This window comes from Tachysurus vachellii, chromosome 3, assembly GCF_030014155.1.
Source record: "Tachysurus vachellii isolate PV-2020 chromosome 3, HZAU_Pvac_v1, whole genome shotgun sequence".
Taxonomy (NCBI): Eukaryota; Metazoa; Chordata; class Actinopteri; order Siluriformes; family Bagridae; genus Tachysurus; species Tachysurus vachellii.
This window is the reverse complement of record NC_083462.1, coordinates 18,561,420-18,587,017: the sequence shown is the minus strand read 5'-3', so window position 1 is coordinate 18,587,017 and position 25,598 is coordinate 18,561,420. Positions and strand designations below refer to the sequence as shown.

The 25,598-nt window shown below is 41.2% G+C and overlaps 1 protein-coding gene across 2 annotated transcripts in view; it reads left to right on the top strand.

The window, feature by feature from the left end:
- Positions 1–562: 562 nt before the first annotated feature.
- Positions 563–25,598, top strand: part of syne1a (spectrin repeat containing, nuclear envelope 1a) — a 115,749-nt gene continuing 90,713 nt past the window's right edge. The window contains exons 1-19 of one of the 2 annotated variants that reach the window (XM_060866125.1): positions 563–691; positions 993–1,151; positions 1,243–1,425; positions 1,499–1,600; positions 1,933–2,136; positions 3,790–3,997; positions 4,267–4,379; positions 4,972–5,177; positions 6,449–6,610; positions 6,909–7,167; positions 8,237–8,409; positions 9,017–9,326; positions 9,402–9,566; positions 11,879–12,238; positions 14,510–14,646; positions 16,487–16,664; positions 18,583–18,765; positions 19,355–19,498; positions 24,570–24,725. In XM_060866125.1, the coding sequence (XP_060722108.1) occupies positions 569–691; positions 993–1,151; positions 1,243–1,425; positions 1,499–1,600; positions 1,933–2,136; positions 3,790–3,997; positions 4,267–4,379; positions 4,972–5,177; positions 6,449–6,610; positions 6,909–7,167; positions 8,237–8,409; positions 9,017–9,326; positions 9,402–9,566; positions 11,879–12,238; positions 14,510–14,646; positions 16,487–16,664; positions 18,583–18,765; positions 19,355–19,498; positions 24,570–24,725 (3,525 nt within the window). In that variant the 5' untranslated portion in view covers positions 563–568. Of the gene's footprint in view, positions 692–992; positions 1,152–1,242; positions 1,426–1,498; positions 1,601–1,932; positions 2,137–3,789; positions 3,998–4,266; positions 4,380–4,971; positions 5,178–6,448; positions 6,611–6,908; positions 7,168–8,236; positions 8,410–9,016; positions 9,327–9,401; positions 9,567–11,668; positions 11,692–11,878; positions 12,239–14,509; positions 14,647–16,486; positions 16,665–18,582; positions 18,766–19,354; positions 19,499–24,569; positions 24,726–25,598 lie in introns of those variants that run through there. The other variant, XM_060866126.1, reaches the window with a different exon arrangement.

The window sequence follows — 25,598 nt, the reverse complement described above, 5'->3', positions numbered from 1 at the left end:
GTGTATGCAAAATCTAAGATTGAATTCAAATAGCTTATCGCTTTATAGCTTCTCCTGTTACTGAGAAACCAGCATGGGTGAAAACTCCTTTGTCCTTTGGTAAAGACCTTTCTGTGGAAGAAAGCTTCCAGCTATTTAAATCCCTGCACAATTCTATAAATGTTTAAGATGTGATGTTATAGAATATTAATCAACACCTTCTGAGCAGAATACAAAATTCAGTTTTAATGATTGATGATCCTCTTTCTTGCTCTATGTCTGTGTGTGTGTATGTATCAGGCTGTGGATGCTGAACCAGTTAGAGGAAGAGCTTGATGCTCTGCAGCATAGTCAGCTGTGGTTAGGGGAGAAAGGTGAGCAGTTGGTTCACACAGACCCTGAGATGGTCAGAGAGGCCCGGAGGGATGTGACCCTTGTCCAAACCAGCTGGGAGAAAATCAAAAACGCCATCTCAGATGAGTAAGTGTGTCATCTAACTGCTACTGTGGACCTGCAAACTAAAAAGCTGTGCAACATTTGCCTGAGTTTGTGTCTGTGCAGGCAGGTGCAGTGCAAAGTTTTGGTGGAGATGTGTAAGGATTACCAGACTCTGAAGTACAAACTCGGCTCAGTTGTCGAGAGTGCTCATGCTGTTATTGTTGCTCATTCTGTCCAGCACAACCCCGAGGACATGCGGAGAGCCCTGACCAGGGTCAGTGTTATGCTGTTTAACACACATTAAATGATGAATAGCAATGCTTAGTGGGTTGGGAGCTCAAAGGATGTGTTGATACCTATTTCTTTAGATTTTTCCAGCTTTAAACAGTGGCCATGTTCATGCACCTTAGGCTATGGGGTTTGTTCTATAACACCAGTCAGTTAATTGTAAAATATGTGTTTGAATTAGCTACATTAGTTACTATTAAGATTTTTCACCTTCTGGAAAAGTAGAAATTTCTTGGAGGATAGAAATATTATATACACCTGTAAGGAGTGCCTGTGAATTTCTGTAGCTGGAGGCAGTGAAGTTAGAGCTGACCGGTGCTCAGGGCGACCTCGATTTGTTCATCTGTAAAAGCAAATCCTTCATCAGCAAGCTAAGGAACCTTCCAGCAGACCTAGCAGATGCAGTCCGTGTGGAATTGGACACTGTCGTGGACCAGTGGATGGACGTGAGATGGTTATAAATCTCTCCGTATGTACTGTATTCAGACTAACATTACTTCAACCCTTTAGCCATGCGCTTGTCTGTTTTTCTTTCAGACGTCAGAGAGGATAGAAACCGAAGCGAATCGTCTCGCAACCGTTCTTGAGTTATGGAATGAGGTTAACTCTGTGGTTAATGACATCGAGTGTTGGAGCGCCACCTCAGTTAGCGAGCTCAACGATGGACCTGTTAGTCTCTTATCCAGTGCCAACATGGAGGACTGCCTCAGTCAGTTTAAGGTCAGAACACGCACCTGAGAAAAACTGTATAAACGTGTGTAAAATTGTTATAACGGACAATTTGTTTATACAGGTGGAGATTGAGAATAAAAAGCTGCTAATGGAGAGCCTTCGTGTAAAAGTTAACGAACTACAGGAAGTAACAAAGAACCAGCAAGTGGACACCGAGCTCCAGGTAACAGCACTTCAAGGTTCTAGAGATATCTGAGGAGCCCTTAAGTAACATTGCTAAAAGAATTTGCTTTAACATTGCTGAATAAGCATTGTGTTACTTTAAAGCTCTATATTAAAGAATTACTTGGTTGTGAATTAAGATCTGAGATTGTATTCCCAAGGAAAGCTAATGGCAAAATTAAGACATGTTGAAGTGTTAGAGTAAGAGCTGCTGCTTGATTGGTGATCCGGATTGTCTCCAGTTTACGCTGGCTGCTGGCGTTCATGTAATTCGAAACATTTCGTTGTTTGACAGACTTTGACATAACCGTTGTATATTTTTATCCTGTCAAGGTGATGGCAGCTGATCTGAGGAAGAAGATCTTCCATGCTGAGGAGGTTTATGAGCAGGCCTGTTCCATCCTGAGGGACTTCAGCTGTCAGAGCCGGCAACTCCAGGATGCGATTTCCCACATGGCTGAACAACTGGACACTGTCGAGAACACGTTGTCAGAGCTATCACAGTCATCTGACCCAGAAAATGTGGCCAAGATAAAGGTTAGGCTTTTCCATTTGCACCACAGGGATCTACTTGTACTTCTTAACACCTGCCTTCTCACTCATGCAGCACATGGAGCCAAACTGCACTCAGTGTTACTGACACCAGTGACCGTAATTACAAAAATATGTGATTTTTAGCGCAGATTTTTTTCGACTAATGTTTTCCGTTCAAACAGGCGGAGCTACATATTAGCCTACTTAATGATGTCACTAAACCTTCTGCAGAGATTTGGATCGATTAGATGACACCATACCATACGACCTAAATAAATCTTTGTTGCTATGGTAACAGTAGTTTCAGATGTTTGCCTATTGATAAATTAATTACTACATAAACGGCTATCCAGACTTTTGTCTTATTAAATTTTCTATTTTTATTCATAGATGCTAGAACACATTTTATTCAAACTATATTCCTATAGGATATATTTGGTAGCTTCTAGACAATTATACAATAAGAAGGAAAACAATTTGGTGCATTTTGTTAGAGGAAACTGATCAAAGACTTGGTAGTGTAATAAAGCAGATTTACTGATGCCACCACAAAGCTCATTATTTTTATAATCAACTTTAAGAATAAAAATTATAAAAATATAAAAATAGTATGTTCTATAGGGTTTTTGTTCTTTTTACATAAAACAAGCTAGTTTCTGTTCAATATTGCACATCTCACCTCCATTTTTTCTTTCTTTACTTTAATACAAGACAAAGACTTTGTAGAAGTAACTTTCTAAATGTTGACTAAATATGTTCTTACTCTTTTTTATGTGCTTTCTTGGCTATACCACAGAAACAGTTATTATTATTTTTTTTAACATGTTCTGACCAGGGGGGGCATGGTGGCTTAATGGTTATTGCCTCACACCTCCAGGGTTGGGGGTTCGATTCCCGGCTCTGCCTTGTGTGTGTGGAGTTTGCATGTTGAGTGCCTCGGGGGTTTCCTCCGGGTACTCCGGGTTCCTCCCCCGGTCCAAAGACATGCATGGTAGGTTGATAGACAGAACGCAAGAAATATATTAGAAAAAGTTTAATACAGTATTATACAAAAGTTTCAGATTAATATTATAGTTATTAAGAGGAAGAAACCTTGAGAGGAACCAAAACCAAGACTCAAAAGTGAACCTCATCCTCATTTGGGTGACACTGGATGGCGTGATTATAAATGATCATGAACAACGGAGAGTGTGATTATAAATAATGTCCTTCCAACAGTCAGATACAGTTTGACAATTGTGTATTGATTAGGAGGTTGTTGTCCTTAAAGAGCACATGGAGTTCTTAAAGAGCACATGTCCTTAAAGAGCTCCAGGATCCTCATAGGATTTGCCTCTTCTCACTGAAGGTCTGAAATCTTCATGAAGCAGAACACAACTGTAACTGGCACAATTTTTAGATGCCCCAGGATGTGCAGAGGAATTAGCATAGATGCTGTTCATAATATTAGCAAGCACTAGATGATTATGTGCATTTGATCAGATCTACTGGAGCACACGGTTATGGCATGTATTGTGCGTACGCCTCTCTAGTATGCGATAAAGTATACATATATATATATGACCATCTGACCATCATTTTGATTGCATTTATTAGAATTCACAAGAAAATAAAAGGATCATTTTTCCTGGACCTATCGTTGTTTTATTATTTCAGGAGCTCCGGAAGATTCTGAAGCAGGTGGATGGAGGTTTGGACGTGACGGGCGAGTCTCTCCGTGTGCTCTGTAGAGTTTATCCAGCACAGCAGCTAACATCTGTGGGCGAGAGCATCACCCAGCTGGTGAAGCGGAGCGAAGCGGCCGCTCATCGTTCCGGACAAATCCTCCGAACTCTACAGAAAACACTTCTGCACAGTTTTAACGGTACAGCAGGAGAGATTTTACTGCACTCCATGCATAGATATGCACTTGTTGGACCAGACACACACTCACACACACACACGTTCTCTTCCACTGACAGTTGGACATCTCTCATTGGGAATTGATTAGGCTTCGTTACTAGGACAACAGTGTTTTTTATTAATTATTTTTTTCTCCAGACCCGCCCACACAGACCATCTGCTCTCACACACACACTGTTGCTCCATGCTCTGTCCATCTCTCATCCTTAACTCATGTTGTCTTGCACACAGAACTCACACAGGATTTCCATAGCTGGCTATCAGAGCTGAAATCAGGAACAGAAGAGACCTCTGAGGAAACAGGAGACCTTCCTCGGGTTCCTGCTCAGCTGCAGAGGCTCAAGGTAGCATCACGATTGAATTATTCACACGTCCAGTTTAGATTTTATTCCCCTTATACCACAGAATCTTTCCATCCATCATATGTTTGCTACATTTATAGTTTAATGTTGCAGGACGTCCATGAAACTGAAATTATACCAGCTATAAACAGTCAGTGCATCACGTAAATCTCTTTCTCTCTATCTCTCTCTTACTGTTTTTTAACTGTATTGGTCAGGTGTTCATAAATTTCTGATAAAAGCACATGGTTGTTCTGGTTCTGGTTGTAACATATACGACTGGTTCACTCACTCTAAGCGTGCATGAGAGCATGCGTGTGTAAGAGTGTGTGTGTGTATGAGAGTACTGTAAGTGTGTGTGTACGCACAAGAGTGTGTGTGTATGCACAAGAGTGTGTGTGCCCATGAGAGTGTGTGTGTACATGAGAGTGAGTCTGTGAGTGTGATGTCATGTGAGTGGGTGTGTGCTTGTGTGTGTGTCAAAGTCAAAGCCTTTACCCAAATTATTCTAATTTGAATATTCAAATAAAGCTAGACTGTCCTACCTTGGCTACAAAAAGCGCTGAAATTCAGTAACACATCCCTCATGCTTCAGGTGTCCCTGGAGCGAATCAGAGAGGGTGAGGAACATCTGACTAGACTTCATGAAGAAGAAGAAAAGCTCCTCACACATCTGTCTGAATCTGCAGCTGGACGAGTTCAGGAGCATCTGGCCTCGTGTCACCTGGCGCTGGATAAATTTATTGCAGCCTGCAGACAGAGAGTGCGGTGTTTAGAGGAGAGCGCCGCCCTGCAGGACAGGTGAAGCTGCAAATCTGATCACGATACAGTACATTTAATGTAGCTGTTTCTTTGCTAGCGGTTTATTATATGCTATAAACATACGTGGTCATATGTTACCTGTTTTGCATGTGTATTTACACCTGATATTGTCACCTGTACAGTATGTGAAGCAGATCTGATATATTTATTGTATGTTCAAATAAAAATATCTTTTCTGACCATATACATCAGGATATGATGTATATCACTGCTACAAAAATAAATGTACCTTAATGTATTTTATATTTTTTAATATTATTTTAAAAAATCATTAAAATATTATTTATATAAATTTATATCTTAAAAAATTATACAAATGAAATAAGGCTAAGATAAAAATACATTCATTAAACATTTTATCATTTTATTTAAATATATTTCTTTTTTTAATATTAAAAAAAAGCAGAATTAAAAATCTAATTATTTAGAATTAATTCCTAATTTGTTACTGGCCAATTTCCATCCCAACAATTCCCAACAGGGACAATAAAGGATACCACGTGTTTTTCTCACTCTGAGACGTGTGAAAACAGTCAAATGCATCTTTTCATTCTGCTGCTTGTGTTGCGTCACAGGGTAGAGTAACATGCTGCCCTCTTCTTCATACACAACTCTCACAGACGACCTATGATTGGCTAGTGTTGTTATGATTGACAGGGGAGAGAGATTATGCCCCGCTCACAAAGAGGGCATGGGCAACTTTGCTTTCTTCACTTTCCGGAGGCCCAGACTTTTTTGTCAATTTGGGCAATTTGGGCGAACGCTATTCTGTTGCTCAACTCGGGAACTTGTCTGTGAAATGAGAATCACATCTGGGGCGTGGCATCCAGAGAGGAAAAGAGAGAGGGAGATCTGACGTGCGAGACAATGAGAAAATGAATGGAAAGAAAGAGAGAGAAAATGAGACAGGTGGAGAGAAAGAGACAAAGATGGAGAGAGAGAGATGTGGTGGCAGAGATATAGTAAGAATTTGGAAAGACAGAAAAAGAAAGAGGGGGTAGTAACAACATATTTTATATCTTTTTATCTTAATTTATAAATTTATTAATAAACAGCCTTTTTGCAAAACACTAAAAATAAGAACTGGAAAAATTTGATAAATATATTCATGTTAAAAAAAGTCTTTCAGCCCAGCGTGTGAGTTAGCAAGCAAGTTGAGTGGAGACGATTTCATTTGGCTATGCAAAATGAACTAGCTGTGTCAGAGAATGAATTGGTAAGCTTGTTTTTATGCATCACCCTGTGTTTAGGTTGGAGGTGTGTGTTGACGAGTTGAGAAACTGGCTGCGGCAGATGGAGGAAAGCCTAAAGAAAGAGGCAGTTATTTGTGGAGCGAGCCAGCCAGGAGTCCCTGACTGCTCCACTCAGCTCAAAAGAGTGGAAGAAATACACAAAGAGCTGCTCGCAAGAAGGTTTGTTTTAATGTACATGATTTTATTTTCTTAGTTTTTAAAGATAACATCAGGTATAAACTATATGGAGTTTACAGTATATTTTTAAAGATGTTTTTATTTTTTATTGTATTTTTTAATTATTAATTAAACACAATTTAATAAACTAGCACTTATAATTAAAGTAAAACTTTATTATATAACATCAATCAAAACATGATTTTGACTTCAAAAACATAAAAAAAAAAAATCAGTTAACACTGTCACCACCCACTGTTGTGTCAGTGGTCTTTTACCTGATCGTGTTCACCTCATACAGACCATCACTGGAGCGTCTGTATCAGTCCTCTCTACCCCTGTCCAAGGAGAACAGCATCCCAGCCGAGCTTCTCTCCTCCCATCAGGCTCTGCTTCAAGAGGCCTGGACTCAGCTGCTCCACCTGCAGGAATACCAGGCGTTTGGGGAGGCGCTCAGGGCGGTGGGAAACTGGCTTGAGGAGGTGAAGGGCAGGCTGGAGAAACTGGAGAGCACTGAGGGGAATAAAGAGGAGGTGGAGGAGAGACTGGAAAGAGTGCAGGTAGGAGGAGACAGATAGAGCTCTCAGGCCTCTCTGATAGGGCTGGTATTGAGTCCTAAAAATGTTGAAGCCAAGTTAAGAATGAAGAGACAGTCAAGATCGAGACTGAAACTATTGGCCACATGATGATTGCACTGTTTTCTAGAAATTTCTTCTTGTATAACTTTGTGAATGCATAAAGGGAAGACAATCAGAATATTATTTTTCTCAGGCAAGATTAAGACCATAGTTAGCAGGACTTATTCCCAAGACTAAGATAAGTCTAAGCACAAACACTTTAGATATCAAATATATAGAGACACGTTCAAGTCGATGCAAGTCTCGAGATCGGACTGCTTTCACAATGTCACACAGTGGCAAGAATTTGTAAGAATGATTCAACTTTCTATCACCGATTTAACTTTCTATCAACTGACAACTAAAATTATTTTTCATTTTAATCCTATATTATGTGTGCCTCATGTCTGTAGATGTTTGTTTCACCTTTTTTATCTGGCATGAAAAAGTGGTGTGTTGGTGCTCTCGAGAGCGCTAGAGGGAGACATTAGAGAGCTCAATGTTCAGAGAAAATAGACTGGAAAAAAAATCTGTGGGGAAAAAAAGACAAAATGAAACAATTCAGTCACACACTTAATCAGTATGAATGTAATCGCACAACCTTAAGCATTGTGAAATAAGCAGAACTAGTAATTCGATTAATACCATCTGCTCCATAATTATTGGCACCTAATTGGAAATTAATCATGTATATTGGGAATGGATATTTGTGCAGTTGTATGTTTAAACTTAAAATACAACTTGTTAAACTACGATATTATTTATTTTATTATCCAGCTATTTCAGCTGATTATTACAAGGGGTGCCAATAATTAGTAGTGACTATATATACTTGTGTAAAATTTTCTCAATATATCATTATTTATAATAAACATTTTACAACCTATCTCAGGCAGCATTTGTTGACCACGCTGTCTGTCCTCAGCTAAAGGAAGCTGATATATTTAGAATATTTCTACAGTAACTCTGTGTGTGTGTATGTATTTGTGTGTTTTTGTGTTGTCCTGTACAGGATATCCTTTTAATGAAGGGTGAGGGAGAGGTAAAGCTGAACATGGCTGCCGGTAAAGGCGAGCTTGTCATAAAAAGCAGTGGAGACGCTGGACAGGAAGTGATCCGTTCTAAGCTACAGGAAGTGGAGGATGCCTGGGCAGCACTACTTTTAAGAGCTATGAGCTGCCACAGGTAATGTACACTCTTCTTCCTTCTTTCATCACCTTAAAAATGACAAATATGTTGTTTATTATAATAACAGTTCAGTAACCTTATTCTTCATTTATGTCGCATTTGGTTCAAATCTTAAATATTTTTGATCTACCTCGGATTACAGAAACACCCCAAAAGTTCAGCTTAAAGCTGTGTTGAGTGCTACTTGCATTTCAGTGTGGCACAACTGCAACACAGTGCAGCGGGAATGCCGATCACTTCTGATGCAAAGTCAGCATTTAATTCCATTAAAATCCATCTCTTACTGATGGGACAATTCAGATGTTTTTCACTGAAGCAAGATAATGAAGGTTGTGCATTTCAGTGCGGCATGTTTTACGCATGTCACAGTGAAAACAGTACGCCTGTATGTGCCATTTCACAGTTTTCCCCTTGGCTTGGAATTTTTGCTACAAATTTCACAAGTGAAAACCTCATTTAAATATTTAAATATAATTTATGGAAATCTTGTTTTGTTTATCAAGTTACACAGATGCATGTTAGTGTGTTTATTTGAAATATGAGAAAATCAGGACCTCTTGGATACATAAAAAATAGTGAAAATGAATTGTGTGTGTGTGTGTAGCCGTCTGGAGTGGACGGTGAGTCAATGGGGACTGTTTGTGGAGTCTCAAGCTCAGCTCAGGACCTGGTTAGAGGAGGTGGAGTCTGAGGTTAAAGGTCCTCTGGAGCCTCAACTTGGTCTCAGAGAAAAGAGGCAGCAGCTGGACAGACTGTGTTTGCTCTTGGCTGACGTCGAGGACCACCAGGGGGCACTGTGTTATTTAGAGGAGAGCGCTGCTGAGCTGCACAAGCGCACCAGGGACCCGGCCTTTAAGGAGGAGGAGACTGCTCAACTTAGGGCTCAGTTTGATGATGTCCGAGCTGCTGCAGAGGTGATGACTTAAATGGATTGAACTAAAATTGTTTGGAATAACAAAATCCAGTGTTTAACCAATCGCACTTTGCAGGAGAGAGTCCGTCTTTCAGAAGGTGTCGTTTTCGAGCATGAGAAGTACATGGCAACTGTAAGAGAGCTCACTGATTGGCTAATGTCCAAAGGAGAGGAGCTTCAGAGATGTTCCGATCCATCTGGAGACTCTGCATCGGTCGAGAGAAAGCTGATGGAAGTTCGGGTGAGAAAATGAAGCAAATACGTGAAACAAAGTTCTCCATCACCACAACGCAACCTTTTGAGATCATTTTCTTTTTTAGAATACCTATACCTAGATTCATCTAAAATGCAAATATCATCAAGAAGTGTGTTTGTTTCAGCAAACCAATAGGAGAGCAGTAGGCAGGGTTTCAAGGACTTGGAAACAGCACTGAAATTAAAATAATATTCATTATCATTTTATATTCATTACTATTTGTTTGACACAAGCAAGATTTTACCCAAGTATCGATTTTCATCCATGTCTTTATTGTCCTCTAATCTCGTTCTCTAAGATGTGATTGGTTCAAAGCGAGTGTGATTTATTTAGTGACTTCACTAAATTAATAAGTAGAAAGTCTGTAAAGTAAAACACTGATTAATAAGTAGAAAGTCTGTCTTTAAAAACAGAAAAAAATGTATTACCAAAAACCAGTCTGTCTTAAAATGGAAAAAAATATATGACAATAAATATATAAAATAAAATAGAGCTTAAGTTAATTATTTTTCAGGTTATTTTAATCTAATAAACACACGCTAAAGCTACTAAAATGTAAAATAATATACAGTACATTCTTTACTCTCTGCATTTAGTTCTCACTTCTGCTCCCCGGAATACGGCATGGTCTGAGTGTCACAATGAAAATGTGTGATGAAAATAATGATGTGAGAAAATATTGATTCGATTTATTGATCAGCTTGATGGACTTTTATTCGCCCGTGGCTTGGTGCGTGTGTCAGTTTGCGTCTTAGTGCATCTAAGACCTTTTGTTTACTCATTCTATAAAGAGCTCCAAAATGATTGCCATTTTCTGTTTAAATGAACAAAATTAAAATGTAATAAGAGATTTTTTTGCAGTCCTACAGGGATGTTGTACAGTTTCTCTCATTGTTTGAGGAAGAAATGTTAATGACTGGGTGTGGTATTTATTTGGTTACTGATTTTTGTGAAGGGTGCCAGTAAATATAAGGGAAACATGTATATGTAGTATTATAATATGAGGAAGAATAGAGGACTGTGATCGATCCATATGTTGAATGCAATCTGTATGTTCAATATATTGCATACAGTCTGTACGGTAAAATATATTAAATACAGTCTGTACAGTAAAGACTAAACATACCATTCATACCTTACATACAGTCTAAACAGTAAAATACATTACATACAGTGTATACAGTAAAATACATTACACACAGTAAAACACAGTCGATACAGTCTATAAATTACATACAGTTTATACAGTAAAATCCATCTTTACAGTCTATACATTACATACAGTCTGTACAGTAAAGACTAAACATACAGTTCATACCTTATATACAGTCTATACAGTAAAATACATTACATACAGTCTATACAGTTAAATACAGTCTATACATTACATAGTCTATACAGTAAAATACATTACATACAGTGTATACAGTACATACAGTAAAATACAGTCTATACATTATGTACAGTCTATAAATTATGTACAGTGTAGATACATTATATAGTCTTACAATGTATACAATATATAGTCTGCACTGTCTATACATTTCCTACCATCTACAGAGTAAATGCATTACATACAGTTTATACATGACTTACTCTATACAGAAAGAACAATACATAGAGTTATGAACAGTAAAAGCTTTACTACATAAATTACAGTCTGAGATAGATAGAGTAAATAGATTAATGATGGAATTTAAAAGGAGGTGTGTTAACTCGAGCGAGCACTTGAGTTATATTTGATGTAGTGAAGAGTCTCTGTGTGAGCGCCTCAGGGGAAAAGGGAGAAATGTCATTGGGTATAATCTTCAATTATGTATTAATCAGCCTGTATTAGCCTTTTAGCTCTGGTTATAATAATGAAAAGGTAGAACGTGTGTGTAAATGTGATTCTCCTCTATAACGGGGGGGGGGGGGAGCACAGAGAGAGAGACAGAGACAGTCAGGGAGTGAGAGGGAAAGAGAGAGAGAGAGAGAGAGAGAGAGAGAGAGAGACAGAGAGAGAGAGACACAGAGAGGGAGAGAGACACACGGAGCGTGTGAGAGAGAGAGAGAGAGAGAGAGAGAGAGAGAGAGAGAGACAGAGAGAGAGAGAGAGACAGAGAGAGAGGTAACGAGGAGCGCGAGATAAATAGCCCCGGATTCCGCCGGAAACGTCACGAGCCGCTCATGCGGCAGTTACCGTAGCAACTTTACCTTCAATCTCCGCCCCCCCCCCGCCCCCTCTCTGTCCCCCCCTCTGTCTCCCCCCTCCCCGCCCTTTCTGTCCCCCCCCTCCCTTTCTGTCTCTCTGACAGGAGCTGGTGGCGCGGGGAGCGCGCGAAGGGCGCGAGCGTCTGCGGCGCGTGCGGCTGAGCGCGGAGAGCGCGTGCAGGCTGACGGCGGCGACGGGCTGCGAGCTGATGGACAGCGAGGTCCTAGCGCTGGCGCGAGCCCTGCAGCAGTGGGAGGGACAGGCGCTGAGGGCGCGCGACACTCTGGAGACCGCCGTCACCGTGGCGACCGGAGCTGAGCGCGAGCAGCGTCGCCTCGCCGAGCAGCTCGAGGAAGACACCGGGCGGCTCGAGCGGCAGCTAAGAGAGTGGAGCGACGGGCTGAAGCGCTCCGAGAGGCGGAACAGCGGAGCTGACGCGGTGCAGGGATGGACTGTGGCTCAGGTAACCGGCCCGTTATTAACGGTAATACACAGTGATTATAAAGCACACAGTCTGTCATCACTGTGCACTAAACCGGACATGACTTGTGTCCTACACATTCTGCATGTCTCAACTTCACTATATAAACGTAAACCACGCCCCCTCTCATACCTGCACTTATAGACCTGAGGGACCATGCAGGTGTCCATCACGTGTCCATCACTGTGTCCATCACTGTGTCCATCACTGTGTCCATCACTGTGTATCTGTGCAGATCAGCATGAAGGTCATGATGTCAATGATTATAAACACACACATAACCAGTACTTTTACTTCCTTTATTTCTTAGTGTGTGCACAGGAATAAAATGGAGCTTAGACTTTCTTTCTTTCTTTCTTTCTTTCTTTCTTTCTTTCTTTCTTTCTATTGCAGTAATTCTGTAAAATTCTAATCAATTAATATTGAATTGAAACATTTGAATACATCTCTGGAAAATTGTCCCTAGTGTGTGATTGCGTGAGTGAATGAGAGTGTGTGTGTGTGTGTGCCCTGCGATGGGTTGGCACTCCGTCCAGGGTGTATCCTGCCTTGATGCCCAATGACGCCTGAGATAGGCACAGGCTCCCCGTGACCCGAGGTAGTTCGGATAAGCGGTAGAAGATGAGTGAATGAATGAACATTTGAATAATTCTCAGTTTGTCCACCAGGCGGCAGAGTGGAGCAATAACCTCTGAGCAATAAACACATCTACCAATGATTTGTGTTAAAATGTAAATTTTGTTTTTATTATCAGCAAACAAACAAAAAAGATTCGGTAAATATTTTATCTCTTCAGGCCATCTTATCTTTATACATTTTTCAAAAATTGTTCAAAAATATATATATTATATATTATATTATATTCAGGATTATGGGCTGTTTTGTCTCAAAATTCAAGTAAGAGAATTTCAGTGGAAATGTTAGACATATAAATATATATTTAAAGATTGTAATATTAGAACAAATAAAATAGAAAAAAGTTTTCTCTTATTGGTGAATAGTTTTAATGCAAATAATAGCAATAATAATAATAATAATAATAATAATAATATCAAACATTTTCACTTTTTTATTAATTTATTTTTACTGAGTGAATAAAATACAAAATATAAATAGATTTAACATCCATTTAAATAATGATACTCAATAAACAAATTAATTAATAAATTAATTAAGACATTTTCTTTTTTTCTCTGTTTTTAATGAATAAAAAAGAGAGATTTGTTACACTTGTTTATTATTATATGTTTATTAGTATTGTTATTATTAGTAGTGATTTTTTAATTGATTGATTCATTAGTTATTAAAACCACTTGCTAATAGTTTGTGAGCAAATGAAAAGAACCTGGTTGTAGAAATGTGGTCATGAATCGTGATTATATTTTTATTTGTAATTCTTTAAGTCTTTTAAGACTTTTTTATTGTTTGTGTAAAGAAATTGCTCTTTGCACTTCATTCCAGATAATGGAGATGGTGTGTGTGTACGGACAGCAGATGGCATTCCAAGCCTCTGCTGCTTTTTTTTGTTTGTTTAAATAGGGATCATTTCCTCAAGCCCCTCACCCTCTCTCTCTCTCTCTCTCTCTCTCTCTCTCTCTCTCTCTCTCTCTCCGTTTTCCGTTGTCTGGACTTGTTTATGTTACATGCTCGTTTGTGCGACTCAACCTCTCCAACATCTGACAGCTGAATCCCAGTGAGAGGAGAAGTGAAAGGAGGGAGGGAGGGAGAAAGGAAGGAGGGAGGGAGGAAAGGGGGGATCTGCACATGTGTAAAATAAGAGCTGATGCTACGAAGTACAAGAAAAAGGAGGAGTAAGAAAAAAGGAAGAGGAGGAGAGAACCAAAAGGAGGAGGGAAGTGTTTTCCCTCGCTTTTTTTCCTGGAGAGCGTGTGCATGACAGAGAGAGAGAGAGAGAGAGAGAGGGGAAGAGGAGGAGGAGGAGGAGGAGAGGCATGAGACTGGCTCTGCAGAATCTCAGGCATGCTCATGGAAGAGAGAAGACGCTTAGCACTCTTTCCTGCCTTTTGCTCACTTTCCATGAAGAACAGAAACGCTTTTGTGGAGGCCTGCAGGCTGAATGGAACTGTGTGTGAGTGTGTGTGTGTGTGTGTGTGTGTGTGTGTGTGTGTGTGTGTGAGTGCGTGTGTGTCATAGTGGCATCATGGTGCAGATAACGGATATTGCATTTCTAAATGTGACACGCGTGTGCTTATTATTTACACTGTTCTCTCCCTGTGTGTGGGTGTGTGTCAGGGTGTACTGGAAGGCCTGCAAGCAGCTGAAGTCATGGAGGAGAAGCTAAAAGCTCAACTTAACGAGCTGTGTGGGTTTTCCAGTGATCTGGGAGCTCAGTCAGAGCGGGTCAGTGCGCTCATCAAACTGCACAACAGGTGAACACACACACACACACACACACACACACACACACACCATGTTAACCTACTCCACTTGTAATGTTTTCACTTTGTTCTCATACATCGGGCATGTATGTGTGGTGCGAGAGTGTGTGTGAGTGTGTTTGTGTGTGAGTGTGTGTGTTTGACTGATATAATTTATTTTTATGTAATTATTATAACATAGCAACACTGGACACTGGAGACTCCTTTCCTGAGTCCACATGAAGCAGCTGTTGCTATAGAAACAAAAACCGTTCATAAAGCTGATATGTATTTAAGAAGCGGTTTTGAATGATAGCCCCGCCCCCTCATGCTAATCTTGTATGTGATTGGTTTATGTAGAAGTGTGAGAGCAGTTTGTTTGTTTGTTTGTATACAGAGTTATTAATTGCGGAATAAAAAAATCATAAACATCTAAAAGTGTGCAAGCGAAGGGCAGGTCTGGGTGTGCGGGATATAAATAGTGTTTCACACACGCTTCCTGTGTGTCTGTATGTGTGTAGAGAGAAACTGTCAGCGTGTTTGTGTGTGCATTTATTAGCAGGAAAACATGATTTATTTATTTATTTGTTTGTTTATTTATTTCTCCCATGTGTAATAAGAAAAACATCACACCTTTAGACAGCATCTGTGTTAGACCTCATGCCTCCTCAAAACTCTTGTGTGTGTGTGTGTGGGTATGTGTGTGCGTGTGTGTGTATATGTGTGTGTATGTGTGTGGGTATGTGTGTGTGTGTGTGTGTGTGTGTGTGTGTATGTGTGTGTGTGTGTGGGTATGTGTGTGTGTGTGTGTGTGTGTGGGTATGTGTGTGTGTGTGTATATGTGTGTGTATGTGTGTGGGTATGTGTGTGTGTGTGTGTGTATGTGTGTGTGTGTATGTGTGTGTGTGTGTGTGTGTGGGTATGTGTGTGTGTGTGTGTGTGTGTGTGTGTGGGTATGTGTGTGTGGGTGTGGGTGTGTGTGTGTGTGTTTGTATGTGTGTGTGTGTTTGTATGTGTGTGTGTGTATGTGTGTGTGTGTGTGTGTTTGTATGTGTGTGTGTGGGTATGTGTGTGTGTTTGTATGTGTGTGTGTGTGTGTGTGTTTGTATGTGTGTGTGTGTGTATTTGTATGTGTGTGTGTGTGTGTGTGTGTGTGTGTGTGTGTGGGTATGTGTGTGTGTGTGTGTGTGTGTGTGTTTGTATGTGTGTGTGTGTGTGTGTGTGTGTGTGTGTGTGTGTATGTGTGTGTTAAGGCTTTTTCACTTTTGGATGCTGCTTTTATTTAGTCTTTTATTATCTCAGATGTCCACCCCCCCATCTCTCTCCATCTCTCTCTCTCTCTCTCTCTCTCTCTCTCTCATTTCTTTGTCTTTTCTCTCCATTCCTTTCTCGACCTGTCTGTCTTTCTTTATTTTATTTTCTCTCTTTCTGTTTCTCAATTTCCATCATTTCTATCTCTCTCCATATCCATCTTTCTCCATCTATCTGTCCATAATTCATCCTGTCACTTCCCTGTGTCTTTGTCCATCTATCTCTGTCTTTCCATTGTTTTTTCTCATTTATTCTGTCTCTCTCTCTCTCTCTCTCTCTCTCTCTCTCTCTCTCTCTCTCTCTCTCTCTCTCTCTCTCTCTCTCTCTCTCTCTCTCTCTCTCTCTCTCACATTATCTTGTTCTCTTGTTCTCTCACTGTCTCTCTTTTTCTCACCATGTCTCTATCTCTGTCTTCATTTCTGTCTCTCTCCATATCACTTACACTCCATCTGTTTCTCTATATCTCCCTCTTCGTCTCTCTCTCTCTCTCTCTCTCTCTCTCTCTCTCTCTCTCTCTCTCTCTCTCTCTCTCTCGCTGTAGTCTGAGTCTGCGAGCAGCTCGTGAGTGTCAGAATAAGGAGAAGCTGCTGGAGCAGCGTTTCCGCTCGTCTCTGCGTGATTTCCGTCAGTGGCTGGTCAACGCCAACATCTCCACGGCTAAATGCTTTGACTCTCCTCACAGCATTCAGGAAGCTTCCACCAGCCTCCAGAGGATTCAGGTACGGAGCCAGAACATTCCCTCTTTCTCAGCTTGGAGAAGCTTTAGATAAAGGCTAAAGGCTGATAATGACAGGAGCCGGCCATTCGTCACCATGACAACAACTCAAGTTATATTTAACCCTTTTAGGGGAAAAATGAGTGGGATTAAATTTAGCAGTCTGGAATTAGAGGTCACTTTTCCTCAATACAATCAGAACACAGAGTGGGATTGAAATCAGTTACGACGCTCATGCTAATAAAACGTCTCTAAACGTACTGAAAACATCACATTTATTACGGTTTCTTGACAATTTTACTTTTGTTTTTATCGTGTCCATGTAGATGACTGAACGTCTTCGTCATGCCTTACTCCACTGTGGTGTTAATATGAAGCTCATATGAAAGTAGACACTCAGGACTCAGGAATGTGTAGAGTTTCATCTTTATTTCTATACTAGAGGTGATATATTCATAGAAAAGTTCCATAAAAGCAAAAATGGTTCATTTTTTCTCCACACAGATGTATGTTCAGAGTAAATGTTGCTCAGATTTCTCTTCAACACTAAAATTCAGTGTTAGTTTATCAAACAGAGGGAAAAAACACATGTCTAAAACACACTGAAAGAACAACAGAGTCCTTACTCACTTTAGATCAGACTCACACACAACATCAGACGCGTCTTTATACTGAGTAAACATTATCCATAAGTCCATTTCCATTTACAGTCCCAGTGCACTGGTTTTATAAGAGATATTATTTAGCTGAACATTTGGCAGAGTTGCTGTTCTAGAAACCGAATCCTTTTCTGCTGCTTTGCTTGCAGACTAAATATGCATCAGTTATAGTGAAATGTTTTCAGGTATCATGCTACAGGATAGAATAGAAGAAGCATAGAATATAAGCCTTTATTTTGGTCACATCTACATTACAGCACAGTGAAATTCTTTTTTCACATATACCAAAATTGAAGGTTGGGGTCAGAGCACAGGGACAGACAGGATACAGCACCACTGGAGCAGAAAGGGTTGAGCCATGCTCAGGGGCCCAACAGAGGTAGATTGGCAGTGCTGGGGCTTGAACCCTGATCTTCCAGTGAAACACCCAGAGCCATAACCTTTTCAGCCACAACTGCCACATTTTTTCTTTACTTTTTTGTTTATAAAAGAATAGGATATTTTTACATTATCAACCGTTCATAAGAAACCTCCAAACAGAAGGAATTATTCTGAATTTGTGGCACTGGTGCTGTGTTGGAAGATAAAGGGTTCTGGTTGGAGCATGGAGTATGGCGTATGCCTGGGAAGTCAGCGTCTAGCAGCAAAAGTCTTGGACAGACTCCAGATTGGCCCCGGCAGGTCGTCTCTGTTATTCTGCCAGGCAGATACGAGCCAGGCTTTGACAAAGTGACAGGCCTTTCACATGTCCCATGGGCCACTTTATGAACCCGCCAAAATAGCCAAGGACATGCCAGAGTGGTCTGTTTTATGGCCTCAATTAAGATCAGAAAAGCCGTGAGGACGCCAGTCGGCACGGGTGCACGGGAATGATGTATGGCTGCAGAGCGAAACGTACGTTAGTTTCAAGCAGGATAACGAGGTGGCATAAAGAAATCGATACGCAGAGAAATGCCGGCAACTCATATTATTTATTTATTTATATATTTTATCGACCACATTTTTAACATGGAGCAATGTTTCTGCATCGCCAAACCTACTTACTCAGCTTTCAATATGGCAGGCATTATTTCACGCCTAGCCACGTTTATATGATTTGAGCCGATAGAACAAGGGTGAGGCTGCACACATGAATTTCACAGATGGTGCTGAGACAAGGGCAGGAGGAGGAGTTGTGTGTGCTGTCAATGTGTGGACGTTAACACTTGGACTTAGCGCCCTCTCGGTCTGTCCGAGTGACGTCTCTCTGGTCGTACTCTGCAGGAGTTCCTGAGTGACAGCGAGCAAGGCCAGGACAGATTAAACGCTGTGATCTCCCACGGGGACCGACTCGCCGCCGTGGTGTCTGCTGACAGGGTGGAGGTGGTCAGGTCCAAAGCCAACGCTGCCAAAGATGACTGGAACAACCTGATGGACAACCTGAAGCAAAGAGAGACTGTATTACAGGTACAACTCGAACAAGGCCCATACATAGAATTAGCAAGAATCAATGTAAAACATGCTAGGAGGGAGATCCTGTGAGTAAACTTGTTTTTTTGTAAATACTGGCCTTAAAATTGTTGGCACCCTCACAGTTAAAATCTGTGCAGTTTATAATATTTTTAATTTCAGTTTGAAGAGCCATTTTGGGTCACGCTTAAAAAATTTAACTGAACCCGCTTTATAAGGCCAAACCTGGAAGAACAGGAAACATGTAGACAACTGAATTTACACAGAACAGGTGAACACAGTCAGATAACAGGAACGACAGGACACACGCAGAAGCATGTGATGTGAAGCAATCTGACGATTTGTCACAAATTTATCAAATTAATGTTGATTTAATAAACATGGGAATGCTAATTTGGCAATCATGATAAATTTGCAGCTCTAACTTGACAATTGTGTTGCTTTTCTTTTTTAATTGAAAGCAGCATCAGTATTTTTCCTCTGGCCTTGCTGCAGGGTAGAAATATTTTAGTGTGTAAGCACAATTTTAATGAAAGAACATTACCCAAAGGTATAGAAACAGAGAGGGGTGTGTGTGTGTGTGCAGGGTCTGCAGTGTCAGATGCAGGAGTTCGAGGTGAGTGTGGAGCCTCTTCAGGACTGGATCAACAGAACAGAGATGAGCGTACAGGAGAGCAGCGCTCGTCTACACGATCTCCCTGCTAAGAGACTGGAGCTGAGCAAACTGCAGGTACAAAGTGCTTATTTACACCAGTGAGCTTTTAACCACAATAACACACCAGTCTGATCTGCTCTCATTAAACACACTCATTCAGACATCAGTAAGCAAATTGACTCACTTGATTAGCTGCAGTGAAGAATAATTGGGCTAAAGGGATTATAACACCACTACATTTCTGTGATTTGGAATAATGATCATAATTTTACCAGTTATTTATATCTGTCTGACTGTCTCGGGTAGCTTTATAATCAGACATGGCTGCAACATGTTTTCATCAAAATTTCTTAAAATTATCTATTTGTCTGTCTGTCTGTCTCTACCTCATGACCTACCTACTTTCCTCTGTCAATCTTCCTGCCTCTACTTACCTACCTACCTACCCTTGCCTTTAGCTACTGACCTTTTCATCTCTACCTACCTCAACTTACCTAACTACCAAACAACCTACCTACCTATGTACACCTACCTACCTCTAACACTGCTTACCTGCACTAACTTACCTACCTGCGTAGCTATCTTTACCTAATGACCTAACAACATGCAGATAAATACCTAGCATCTATACTATACCTTATACTATACCTTCCTTACCTGCCTTACCTACTGACCCACCTGCACTTAACTACCTCCCTATATCTATTTACATACGTTATCTAGATTTACTTACACCTACTTATCTACCTCCCTTACCTCCAACTATTTACCTACTTACCTCTACCTTCCTCTTCTTGCCTACCTACTAACCTAGCCTTAATCATGAATTATTCAACCATATTATAATTATATTTTAATATAATTATATTATATTATATTATTATTATATTATATTATATTATTATTATAGTATATTATTATAATTATTTATTATTATATATTATTATTATATTATATATTATATTAAGAATATATATTAAGAATATATTTAAGAATAAGGGTGACGTGCAGAGTTGCAGCAACTATAGGGGGATAAAGTTGATGAGCCATACAATGAAGGTGTGGGAAAGAGTAGTGGAAGCTAGGTTAAGGAAGGTGGTGGAAATTTGTGAGCAGCAGTATGGCTTCATGCCCAGAAAGAGCACAACAGATGCAATTTTTGCTCTGAGAATGTTGATGGAGAAGTATAGGGATGGTCAGAGGGAGTTGCACTGTGTGTTTGTAGACTTAGAGAAAGCGTATGACAGGGTGCCAAGAGAAGAGCTGTGGTACTGTATGAGGAAGTTAGGAGTAGCAGAGAAGTATGTCAGAGTGGTGCAGGACATGTATGAGAGGAGCAGGACAGTGGTGAGGTGTGCTGTAGGTCAGACAGAGGAGTTCACAGTGGAGGTGGGACTGCATCAGGGATCGGCTCTGAGCCCCTTCCTGTTTGCTATAGTGATGGACCAGTTGTCAGAGGAGGTCAGACAGGAGTCTCCTTGGACGGTGATGTTTGCAGATGACATTGTGATCTGTAGTGAGAGCAGGGAGCAGGTGGAGGAAAACCTGGAGAGGTGGAGGTTTGCGCTGGAGAGAAGAGGAATGAAAGTCAGTCGTAGTAAGACTGAGTACATGCGTGTGAATGAAAGGGAGGGAAGTGGAACAGTAAGGTTACTGTAACGGCGGGAAACAGAGCGGACCCAAACGCAGGATAGCATAAATCAAAAGTAGGGTTTAATAACTGAAAACATGAAACAGGACGCAGACTAGACAGGACAAATCACAGTAGATGCCGCGCTGCACGAAGCAACGCGGCACAGTTAAATACAAGAAGACAATGACACAATAAGGATCAGGTGTGATGACAGGGAGGAGCAGACGAAGGCGGGGCAGACATGTGACGAGAAACATAAACAGATGCACGTGGCCAGAGTCCGGGCAGAGTCCTTACAGAGCCCCCCCCCAAGGCGCGGCTCCCGACGCGCCAATCCGTCCAGGCAGTCCCGGGAGGGGGGAGCAAGGTACACGGCGAGGCAGGTGGAGGGAGCAAGGCACACGGTGAGGCAGGTGGGGGGAGCAAGGCACACGGCGAGGCAGGTGGGGGGAGCAAGGCACACGGCGAGGCAGGTGGGGGGAGCAAGGCACACGGCGAGGCAGGTGGGGGGAGCAAGGCACACGGCGGCGCAGCCAGAGAGGGCCGAGCGACGTCCACAGCCGAGCTGAAGGGCCGAGCGACGTCCACAGCTGAGCTGAAGGGCCGAGCGACGTCCACAGCCGAGCTGAAGGGCCGAGCGACGTCCACAGCCGAGCTGAAGGGCCGAGCGATGTCCACAGCTGAGCTGAAGGGCCGAGCGACGTCCACAGCCGAGCTGAAGGGCCGAGCACAACCCCAGACGCACCCAGGCCAGATCCACCCCCAAAGTCCAGGAAAGGGAGGGCGGGAGGGAAAAAAAAATAAATAAATCCTCCACAAAAGAGGGAAGTCCAAAAACAGGAAAAAACACAGGCCTGCGACACCCCCGCGGACAGGAAGTGGGGCGACGTCCTCCACGGAAACCAAAAGTGAAGCGACGCCCCCCACCAAAAAGTGCGGGGCGATGTCACAGGACACTGAAAAAACAGAACAAACCTTGGGCTGGCGACATGGCCCGCAACCAGGAAGTGAGGCGGCGCCCCCCGCGAAAAAACCAAAAGCGAGGCGGCGCCCCTCACCGAAAAAATGCGGACCCACGTCGCCAAACGCGCCAAGTCCAGAGGGGGAAAAAAAAAAAAAAAAACACAAACACGAAAAAAGTACTCCCAGTCAGCCGGTCCAAGTAGCTGCTATCCCGCTGGGTCCTCATGTGGCGGCATCTTCTGTAACGGCGGGAAACAGAGCGGACCCAAACGCAGGATAGCATAAATCAAAAATAGGGTTTAATAACTGAAAACATGAAACAGGACGCAGACTAGACAGGACAAATCACAGTAGATGCCGCGCTGCACGAAGCAACGCGGCACAGTTAAATACAAGAAGACAATGACACAATAAGGATCAGGTGTGATGACAGGGAGGAGCAGACGAAGGCGGGGCAGACATGTGACGAGAAACATAAACAGATGCACGTGGCCAGAGTCCGGGCAGAGTCCTTACAGTTACAGGGTGAAGAGGTGAAGAAGGTACAGGAGTTTAAGTACTTGGGGTCAACAGTCCAGAGTAATGGAGAGAGTGGGAAAGAAGTAAAGAAGCGAGTACACGCAGGTTGGAGTGGGTGGAGAAAGGTGTCAGGAGTTCTGTGTGATAGGAAAATATCAGCAAGAATCAAGGGGAAGGTGTACAGGACAGTGGTGAGACCGGCCATGCTGTATGGTTTAGAGACAGTGTCACTGAAGAAGAGACAGGAGTCGGAGCTAGAGGTAGCTGAACTGAAGATGTTGAGGTTCTCTTTGGGAGTGACAAGATTGGACAGGATTAGGAATGAGTACATCAGAGGGACAGCCCATGTTGGACGTTTGGGGGAGAAAGTTAGGGAGGCAAGATTAAGATGGTTTGGACATGTTCAGAGGAGGGAGAGTGAGTATATTGGTAGGAGAATGTTGGACATGGAGCTGCCAGGCAGGAGGCAAAGAGGAAGGCCAAAGAGGAGGTATATGGATGTAATTAATGAGGATTTGAAGCTAGTGGGTGCAAGTGTTGAGGATGCAGAAGATAGGGATAGGTGGAGAGAGATGATTCGCTGTGGCGACCCCTGAAGGGAAAAGCCGAAAGAAGAAGAAGAAGATTATTATATTATATATTAATATATAATAATAATATATTATTAATATAATTAAATTGACTTTAAACATACTTGATTATATGGTTTTTATTTTCTAAGATATCTTTTTAGAGTTATTATTAGCTTTTTGATAGACATATGGACTAATTCCTAGAGATTAGCATTTTTATCGATTACAAAATTCTCACATTAAAAATAATATAAAATATAAAATACTGACCTGTATCCAAAGATTTCCTGGAAAATAATTCTATGAATACCTGTAGAAGAACATTAGTAATAAAATCTCTGTGGTCTGGTTCTTGTGTTTGAAATATCTGAATACTGCTTGTTTTCTAAATGTCTCCTTTGATTTTGATTTTGTTAAAAAGTCGATATTATCTTTTTATAAAATGTACGAGAGCTGTTTTCTTGATTACCACTGACTCTCAAAGCAAAAATAAAATGCTTGAGAGTTTAATATCATCATTAGCTTCCTTAATGAGTCACATTGAAATGAATTAACTAGTCAACAGGGGGACACTAACTTTTGAGCTTGCTAATAAAGGGAACTGCTGGCTGAGAATGCTGTAATATTCACGCTGTGTGTTGTAATGGGATTTAAATTCAACACCACTTTTTTTTTAGTTTAATTTTAAACTCACAACACAGTGGGGGATTCTAACTTTTACGCCATGCGTTGCTATAGAAACAGGAGTATGAACAGCTCTGCTTTTTTATTTAGTAATTACAGTAATTCCAAAAGGAAACTGTTAGTTTAAAAAAGCACAATGTACACATAATTAAACGATCACGAACCGGGATAGACATGTGGTTTAATGGGATTTAGGTTCTGTTTGAATGGTTTTGAAGTTCCCTCTCTTTATGAGATGAAATCTCAGCTTCAGTTCTGCTGAGTCAGACATTTTACACAGTAAAGGATTAGACGCTGATCAAATTAATTGCAGTATATTAAGAGCTTTGTCTCCATCAGACCTCTAAAGATAAAGAGATTCATGAATACATGATGGAGTACATCTTTAAAAAAATCATTTTTAATTTGTTTTGTTTTGTTTTGTACTCCCATAGCCCTTCAGCTTTAGTCTTTGATTTGTCTCTCTTTATTTCTATTAATCTCTTTATGAATCTAAAAAAGGATTGTCCTGTGTGATTGTTCGTACTGTCAGTTCTGTTCAGTTCAGTTCATTCATTGCTCAGGTTTCATTTTTACATTAAAAAAAAACAGAGAAAAACGTGAAATCCACCGACATGTCGGAAACATGCCACACTGATAAACAACTTACAACATTCATACATCATTTGTCTGCTGATTTAACATTAAACATTAAATGTTAAAATGTTAATATTTTTCACAATCTATTTTTCCATCTGACTTTTCTTGGGTTTTCTTTTCATATCCTGCAATCCAGTCAGTGTTGGAGGAGATGGGCTCCATGGAATCGGAGCTAGGAATGCTGAGAGAGAGAGCTCACAGCCTGTGGGAAGGTCAGACGGCTGGGAAAGGTTTTGTGCACAGGGTTTGTCAGCTTGCTGCACGCTACCTGGCCCTGAGCAACCGCACTAAGGTAATGAGATTAAATCCTGTACACAAACACACGTGTTCAGGCTAACACATCTGTGTAGGCTTCCTCACTGTGCTGATGTTTATAAAGACAGAATTTCAACTGCCAATAGTCAGACGTTAATACCATAATTTAGACCTCAGTCGATTTGTGTACACAGATTGCCTAAAACATTTCTGTAGGCACCATAGAATTGTAAAGCTTCCTGAAGTGTAGGGTATATTGAAGTTTAGGGGTTCCCAAAGTGTAGGGTGTTCTGAAGTGTAGGGTATACTGAGGTGTAGGGATTTACCAAGGTGTAGGGCGCATCAAGGCATTGGAAACACCAATGTCTAGGGCATACCCAAGTACAGTATAGGGTGTACTGAAGTGTAAAGTGTATCAAAGTGTATGGTATACTGTATTATGAAGAGTACCAAAGTGGGGAGTAGAGCAAAGTGTAATGAGAACCAAGTTGTAGAAAACTCAAAAGTGGTGGGTTTACACAAATATAGGGTGTACCAAAGTGTATGGTATACCAATGTCTAGGGTATACTGAAGTATGAAGAGTACTTGAAGTGTGGGGTATATCAAAGTGTAGGGAGTACTGATGTGCAGGGCATACCCAAGTATAGGGTATACCCAAGTGTAGGGTATACCAAAGTGTAGGGTATACTGAAGTGTGAAGAGTACTTGAAGTGTGTGGTATATCAAAGTGTAGGGAGTACTGAGGTGTAGGACATACCCAAGTATAGGGTATACCAAAGTGTAGGGTATACTAAAGTGTGAAGAGTACTTGAAGTGTGGGGTATATCAAAGTGTAGGGAGTACTAAGGTGTCCACGCTATACTGCCCAAGTATAGAGTGTACCAAAATGCTTCGCATACCAAAGTATAC